Source organism: Argentina silus (assembly GCF_951799395.1).
Source record: "Argentina silus genome assembly, chromosome: 16".
Taxonomy (NCBI): Eukaryota; Metazoa; Chordata; class Actinopteri; order Argentiniformes; family Argentinidae; genus Argentina; species Argentina silus.
In genome coordinates this window covers 16,128,998-16,138,125 of record NC_139670.1, presented here as the reverse complement: position 1 = coordinate 16,138,125, position 9,128 = coordinate 16,128,998, and the positions used below count along the sequence as shown (strand labels likewise).

At 41.4% G+C, this 9,128-nt stretch overlaps 1 protein-coding gene across 1 annotated transcript in view; it reads right to left on the bottom strand.

Annotated features, from left to right (window-relative positions):
• prkg1 (protein kinase cGMP-dependent 1) overlaps positions 1-7,452 on the bottom strand; it is a gene marked incomplete at its 5' end in the record, with an annotated part of 91,787 nt that extends 84,335 nt beyond the window's left edge. The window contains one exon of the mRNA XM_083687496.1: positions 7,187-7,452. Coding sequence (XP_083543622.1) covers positions 7,187-7,452 — 266 coding nt within the window. The remainder of the gene's footprint in view (positions 1-7,186) is intronic.
• Positions 7,453-9,128: the final 1,676 nt, after the last annotated feature.

Genomic DNA, 9,128 nt, shown 5'->3' with positions numbered 1-9,128 from the left:
TCCAGTCTCTAAGACAGAACACAAAGAAAAGCCTAACTCCTCAAAATGACAATCTAATAAATACCAAGCCTCATATCATTGAAATCTCTCTCGCTGACTAAACCATCCTTACCATCCACTGTTGCAATTTCTGTCAATAAACACATAATTAGATAGCAATTGTGAATTATGGAGCTATCCATTTCTTAGTTCCCAAAAGAAAAATACCCAGTAAATTCAATGTCAGTGACTCATCCATCCACCTTCTTAGAACAAACTACAAAAGGTTGGAAGGAAATGCATTAGTTATTTTTGGAGGGCTGAACTCCAGGTGGTGTGGCTGGAGTCAGGAGACAGACCCCCTTGGTGGCATGCCAAGGCTGTCCCTTTGAAGGGGGGGGGGGGGACTGGGAATAGAGAGGACCAAAATGCCACAGCTCATCAGGCAGCTCACAATTAATCAGGGCCTTTGATACCCGGTATTAATATGGGAATCCTGGCAGGCTTTTCAGGGGAAATAGTGATGTGATATTTGGCCAGATGGGAGAGAGGGCTTTGTTGGAGTCTATTGAATTACATGAGACAGACTTAGAGATAGACATTGCACGCAGACCTAGGTAGCGTGTGTAACAGCAATCATTTTTTAACTGGGAGTCAACTTCAATTCCCCCCTCTTGTGGGGTTGTGTTTCTTGTCTTGTTCACATTTCATTTCCTGTGCTTCAGAAAAACGTTGTCCTGTCAGAGCTGAGGGATAAGCACAGAGTGGTTCCCTTACAAGGAGAAAGTATGCTCCTTTAGGCGGGAGCCGGACGGATAGAGAGCATTCCTGAGGACTTTATAGGACTCTCAGACAAAGCATGCAAGACTCATTTTCTTGCCCCTGATAACATTGACGGCCATTAGTTTTCATTAAGGAGCACACTTGGAACAAGAATACATGTTAAGACGACTGGACAGTGCTTCATAGTGCTTCTGTCATCTCCAAGCGCTACTGTAGACCAGGCATAATGACCAAAGGCATTAGCTTGGTCTAATGACAAGTATTTGTGTTAGAGGTAGAGTTAGAAAAGTGTTTCTAAGTGTCACTCCTCAATGGAACATTATTTAAACATTTTTAACAAATCAATAAATTACATTTGAGTTGAGGGGAACGAGCAAAACCTGACCACAACAACAATTAATTCAGTGTTCAAGAGGTCATATCATTGTATGATTGTATAATTGTATAATTGTTTTCTTTCTAAAAATGAATCTCAGACACGAGTTTTTCTTTTAGAAACATTTGATATTTTAGACTTTGCTGATTGAATACAGTATAAACAAGTTAAGTTTCTTATGGATAGTCAATGCTCTAGGCATGACGCTTCGAGGCCAAAATAGCACCCAGAGAATAACTGTGATTATTTACAACCTACACAGTTTCAAATATAGAGTTGCCAAGGTAGGCAAGAGTTGTAAATGAAATAATAATGTCAAATCAATACACATATGTGGTGTCTGTGTGGGCAGTTTATAACAACCATGGTTATATTGCTGCTCATATGCTGGACAAAATGTTGTGTAAAAATAGGAGGCTGAGAAGAAAGGAGCCATAGTGAGCCAAGGCCAAACATTTGATTTGAGGCAACCATTCTCTCTCTCTCTCTCTCTCTCTCTCTCTCTCTCTCTCTCTCTCTGTCTCTCTCTCTCTCTGTCTCTCTCTCTCTCTCTCTCTCTCTCTCTGTCTCTCTCTCTCTCTCTCTCTCTCTCTCTCTCTCTCTCTCTCTCTGTCTCTCTCTCTCTCTGTCTCTCTCTCTCTCTCTCTCTCTCTCTCTGTCTCTCTCTCTCTCTCTCTCTCTCTCTCTCTCTCTCTCTCTCTCTCTCTCTCACACACACACTCAACAAAGGTTGTGTGTTCATACTCAAATAGAATCAAATAATGATAGACGTTAAAGGGGAAATCTGGGATTCAAACAACAACAAAGTGAGTTTTGGATGTGAGGACTGATCATCCATGAGATAAAAAAAATAAAAAAATTAACTATGTTTTGAAGCTTGAAAATGACCAATGTGTTGGTTGAAAATGACAGTTTACAAATACTGGAGTAAAACAAGCTCATATTTTGGGTTCTGATGGGGTATGACAGTTGAACTAAGCTCATGAGACATGTATAAGTTATATTCTTCAAGAATCAATGGCTATAAATTATTCATTTAGTTTCAGCCTCATGGATGAAGATGATGGAGGGATGTCACAAGACTTGTGTAATAGATGTATATGATCTTGTGTCTTCAGAAGCCAGCATATCACATGGCTTGTCAGACAAAAACTGCACTTGAGCAACAGGTGAAATTGAAGTTAGCTGCCTGATGTCAAAGATTGATTACAAACATGCTGTAGTCATGTGCAGGACACAGATGGGACATCTATCATAATGGTCAAGTACCTATATGAAGGTTCCTATTTAGTTAACTTGTGTTGAATGCCTTGAAAGCTGTGTACGACTTTCAGTGTGGCCAGATACTATGGCACAACTAACCACTATTATGCAACGGTGGTGGTTGGCACTATGCTGCCAAATTTTGAGAATATAACACAAAATAAAAACTCAACTCTGCATAAATGCAAGCACATTCACACACTTCATAATGCATGACATCCACCACTAAGTTGAAACAAACTTGACACTTTTTGAACACTAACATCCATTAATCGTATGAGCTTATGATTGTGTTTGCTTGGAATGTTGATGTCATTGGACCTCATCCTTTGTACAGTACCAGCTGACTCTTAGAACAATGTGTAGACCTTTGCATGCATCATTGGTTTGTTAAAGGCAAAAAAGACACAATGACAAAAAAAAGACAGTGAACACACAGTGAGCATTAGCCCCAACTTGTGACTAGACATACCACTTTTATATGTGGATGTTGTTGACGTCTAGTCACAAATTAGGGCTAAGTGGATATATGGCACCTACTGTGGGCTCTTGGGGTAGAAGGGTAGAGTGACATGACTGAGATCATGAATGTCAAAGACGGTGGGCTCAGCTGATATCGCCTGTCTCTTCGTTCTGTGCTGTTCCTGTAGTACGCTTTGCTTATGGACTTGTTGCGTCGCCGGTTTGATAACGGATCGGTATTTGTCCAGTTCATTTTGAAGCTTTTGAATCAGTTCGTCCTTCTGGTCTAATTCCAACTCCAGCTCATCGATAAGTGCGTCTCGCTGTCGCAACTCCTCAATTTTCTCCTCTCCTGTAGCGCGTATTGGAGATCGCGTAAAGTGCCCATAGTTTCCAGAAAAAGCTCACCCAAGCGCAACAAACTTTGCGAATGATCCGGATGATGTTCCGATATGGGAGGCAACCTCTCCGGCTACTACCACTACACAAATTAAACAGTTCGCCCAGGTTTTGGACAGCACGATTTGTGAGCGTGCTTAGAAGCTCTAGGGTGAGTTAAATATAAGGCAGCTGCCCAATGTGCCGAAACAATGAGCTCCCTATCATCCTCGCACTGGCAGTAGGCAAATGAAGTTTCACACAGCCTTCATTTTATTACTCACATACGTCAGTGTCCAAAGGGAAATCGTCAGAGCTCGTAGGATGCCGAAGCACAAAGCTTCCAGCACCAGCATAACAAGTTGGGGGGTCCCCTCCAGATTGTGATCAGCCAATACGATAACAGGTAACACTAACACACCTACATTATGTCATATGACATCAACATGTTCCATGTTACCATAACTCGAGCCACCGTCATTACAGTCATAGTAATGCATGTGTATCTATACCAGCTTGGCTTAACCTAGTAATGTGATCTTTCAGTCACGGTGGACTGTGTGTTTTGTTCTCACCAAAATAATGGATTGAGACATAGTTCAGTATAGAGTAGAATAGAACAGAATATTGGTTTTATACAATCTCTCTTGTTTGAACAGATTTGAAATCTTAATCGGTATAACCTGGTAAAATAAATGTTACATAAAAAATGACTGTATTGCCCATCAGAGGATGCTGAAACATTTCATTGCTGAGCAAATAATGTGTCAATACAGTACCTGTGACAAATGCCATGAGGATGATCCAAATCAATTGAGGGAGTGAGAATTACTAAGAGACATACCTGACACAATAAAACATGACAGTTTAATGCTTATTTCACATGAGAACAGCAGCTCATGCAAAATGTGGTACCAAAATAGCAGACAGGAATTATGGCTCAACATGTTCTTCTCATACAAATTAAAAAATAATCTTATTAGAAAACAGCATGCAGTTCCTTTGTGGTTTATGTTGGAAATAAATCATATCCTACATGTAACCGTAGTACCACTTAGCTTCTATGCTGCTCCTCTGTATCTTAACCCTTGAATTTCACTGGTACCATTGTTAATAGTGATGCCACATAAGGACAAGTTAGCCCTGAGAAGGACCTACAGCGCCCTCCTGTGGTCATATCATGTGACTGGCATAGTCCACAAACCCATGGAGTATGGATCATTTAACAACATCACATACTACAAAGCCAGACAGCAGTAATAGAAAACAAACAAATGTTTTCGATAATGTAATATAACCTACATTTGGGATACACTGTTTTTTCTCTTAACAACACTATTTACGGCGTGTGGATCTTGTTGGTTGTCAATTTAAGACGAGCCCTGCTGCATTACCATCATTTGTGTTTGATTCAACACGTATGTGATGGGCACAGCAGTCCCAATTACGGGAGACAGATTAGAGTGTGTATTTGAGTGAAGCTCCGAAAGGATTTATAAGACATGAGCCTCAGCGCACATCAAAGTGTGTGAGAGAGAGTACCGTGGCTGAGGAGGAGTGATGCAAATTCAGAGACAGAGCGCTCTATCTGTTCTACGTGGGAGTGCGGGCCACTGCTTAACCCCAAGGGCCTTTTGTCTGGTGGAGCAAGATAACACACTTTCCATTCTGGAGTGCTTTTCAATGAGCTTGTTGATGAGGCTATAGGGAGGTGTTAATTAGAAACATCGAGAAGAGACATGGTCTGCACAATCATGTTGTCTCTCTCATCACGTACAGTAGGCTATGTGCATGTATAGTCCTGTCTTAAAATAGTCCTGTCTGTGTGAAGTGGGTTTTGTTGACAAATGATGTGTGCAGACATCCATTCAGCTACTAGATTATTGCTATTAGACAGTGTTTTAGTGTTTAGGGCTTTCTTACTATTATTATTAGTGTTAGAAATGAGAATGGCATGAACAGTAAACACAGTCTACGATACAGTACAATCCTCCCCTCTGAACATTAAAATGAATACATCCATAATCAAGCACTCATAAAGTAAAACGTTTTGTAAAACATGTAAATAAAGTGCTTGTGTCACCGTTTCCTGAACCTGTAGATTCTCCCATTAATGAAAAAGTATTTTGCCGCCACCTTGTGATTTCTGCTAGTACTGCATATATTGAGGAGATACCTCAAAGCCATTGGTCACTCTTTTTTTTTATCAAATCAACTCCTAGCCCCTAATCATGGGCACTTGTAAATATGAAACGATTGGACAGGTGTGAGCCATTATGGCCGGAAAACTATTCCTAGTCTAACAAAATGAAAGATGATAGGATTACCCTATTGCGTAAACCTGTCTGATCCTTTCAAATCTACAGGAGTGCCTATGGGGATAGGGGCTAAGGGGTCGATTCGGAACTCAGAATGTGTTATGTCTGTGTGGAGACAAACTGTCCCGAAACTCTATTTATCATCGCCACAAACGGCTTCCCATATTCCAATTCAGACTTGCCAATTCAGAAGCTGTTAGCAGCTTCATAGAAGGCTAGGGGGACATTATGTTCAGTCATTACTTATTTCATATCAGTTTTATGTTTGCTTTGGCAATGTGAGATAATGTCTTATTGTGCCAATAAAGCTAATGGAATTTTAATTGAATTTAATGAATTAATCTGACTAACACTAACACCAGTGATTCAGAGAAGGTGCCAATCGACACTGATAGATGTTGTGAACCACATCACCATATCTCCAACTCAAGTGGCACTAAGGAATACAAATGGGGACTTGTGCCTTCTCTGCGCTGAGATCAATTAATGCCTGCTGTGAATACAGTAAAAAATAAAGAATAATAATTTTAAATAATTTTAAAAATATATAATAATTATATATATATATATATATATATATAAATACATTCTAATTTAAAAAAGGCACCTTATGTGCACTTTCGGTCAGAGTTGCCTCAGCATCAATGCACGCTAGTTAATGTATTCAGAGCCAAAGGGATTTGGTGTTCTGCTTTTTTATGAATTAATACAAATTAAGCCTGAGGTCCTGTTGTCTGAGCACTGTACTATTATCATGTACAGTAAGTGCACCAGTGCACTACCAGCACACTTTCCTCACACTTTCCTGATAGTGATATACCAATAGAATAACCGTGCATCAACACACATGTGCAGTGGTGCAATGAAAATAAGACAGCTTTAGGATGTTGGGGGGGGGGGGGGGGTTGGGGGTTCTAAGTCATATTGTCATATCAGCAACTAAACATGAGTTGAGAGTTTATTCATGCGTCAGTGAAGCAATTATATAGGACACTCGTGTTGTTGCTGAACAGAGTTGGCTGAATATTTCTAATTAATAAGTTACTCATCAAAACAGTGTCCCCTCACAGCTCTCAAGGTAATTTATCACCATGGTGACTGTCTACTCGGATGACAAAACACATTTTTTAACTGAATATCCCTAAATAGGAGACTGGGGCCACTCAGTTAGGCTTTCACGCCTGCAGAAACTGCACTATAGCCACCAGTACAGCACTTGCGAGACATATAAAGTAAAATCTGAGAAGAGCACAGATACGATTTTAATGGAGCATCATAAATCCACAAACTATGCATTGGACTCAGCAATCATCTTGCTATTAAGCCGATAATAGCTTCCCCACTTCCTTTGAGTAATGCCCCCGAGAGTTTGAAGATGGACGCAATAAATTATAACCTGCCGTCTTCGTCCATCTAAAAGTTGCAGATGAAAGAGCCAATCGATTTATGACCACATGGTAGACTACCCATGCATATGTCTTTCATCCAAGTAGGCTATTTGCGCAAAAAAACCAAAATGGTTTTAGAACTACATACAACTGTGTTTTGACATTCATTTTTTCATAGATACTGTACATAAGTCATGGTGGGGGAGTAGGTTAATTAATAATAAGCTACTGTAGCCTACCTGTCAGACTTGGCGTGCTTCCTAAACGCTTCACTGTTCAACTCCTGGAAGGTTCGGTAGGCTTGAGGTTCCGCCGAGATGCCTTGGGCGCGCCTGGTCCGAGGTCCAATTATTTGAGCGCTGGGCAAAACGGACTGACATTTGTGCAGTTTTCTTTTCAATTCGTGGATCTCCTCTTCTTTCTCGGCAAGACGTCTCTCCATGTCCTTAATCCTCTCCTCCTTTATCAGTAGGATCTTGGCGAAGTCTTCTTCTAAATCAGTCATGTTGAACCTGCGCAAACTTTCTTCTGGCGGGAATGAAAGATGGGAACCGTCCAATGTGATCCGCAATGTGAACTCAACAAATTCTAGAAATGGAGCTCAAATTGGGTCGGATCCCAACAGAAGTGCTAAATCTTCACAGTAGACAGGATGACTGAATTTATAATGTTGTGAGTAGCAGCGACGGGGATGCTGAGTGCTGTTTTTCCTCCGTCCCTCCCGCGGTCCTGGACTAATGGTTGTATTTCATTGAGAAACCAATTAGAGCTGCCCTTCTCTCTCTGGAGAGACGTGGGTCACTTTGCGCACCAACACACCGCGGGCAAAAGATGCTGTCACCCAACACGGAACAACACCAACTAAACACAGGACAGTATTTCTTAAACCATTCACTCTCACTCAACCCTATCTGCCTGAAATAGCATCAATTACCATATGAGCCGGTGGGTGACGTAGTTTCATGTAACTTGATCCAGCACTTGAAAACAATGGAGCAGGATAATGTATTTTTCCTGAAGATGAGGTTTTGATCTTTTATGCGAAATTCTCTTTGGCTGACCTTACCACCCATACCTGACTGCTCATCAATGAACTCCTTGAGTCAATGCTCTCTCTCTCGCTCTCTCTCGCTCTCTCTCGCACACGCGCACGCACAAACACATTCACTCACTCACTTATGTGAAACACACATTTATTACACACACACACTCTCTCTCTCTCTCTCTTTCTCTCTCTCTCTCTCTCTCTTTCTCTCTCTTGCTCTCACTTTTTCTCTCTCTCTCTTTCTCTCACTCCATCTCTCACTCACTCTCCCCATATACACATATACCATTGATTATTTTTGGCAACCTGTCTGTGTGTTTATGGTGCCTTGATCCATCACTGCTTTCAAACTGTTTGCTCTGGATTCTCATCATGGTGTACAAGGATATGGAGGGGAATGTCCAGTCGCAATTTAGCAATACCAAAAGTTAATATTTGCAAAACGAATGTATAATGTATAACTATGGACCTTTTCTGTCATCTGAAAGTAATCAGTAAGATACTGTAGCTGGCTATACAGACAGACAGACAGACAGACAGACAGACAGACAGACAGACAGACAGACAGACAGACAGACAGACAGACCGACCGACTGACAGACAGACATTCAGCATTTTTCCCCAATCCTTTCCACAACGGGGGAAACCTGCTTCGATTCACAAGCTGCCGGGAGCATTAACCGTTATCACTTCAGGATAGATCTGGTCCATCCATGGCCCTATTTCCACTGGGGCTATCAACTTTCAGAGGAGGCAGGGCAGACATTAGTCACCTCCCTTCCTGTAATGCATACGTTCTGATTCTCTCATTGAAACCAGAGAGGGGCTCTAAGTGAAGACAGGATGTTTCAAAATCAATATTGTTTACCTCATCGGCCTGCCCGGCAGAAGGGATCTGGGAGGAGGAAGAGGAGGAGGAGGAGGAGGAGAGAGAGGACTCAGTGGCCCCACCCTACTGGTGGACAGAAGGGTTTGGTGTCCATGTTATGGGTGTAGTAGAGGTCAATGGTTTAAAATTAGCAATGTATACACTGCAAAGAAAATATTGCAAGACGCCATTGATACATAGAATTACAGGAAGGAGTAATTAGACCTGCGTGCGCACACACACACACACACACACACACACACACACA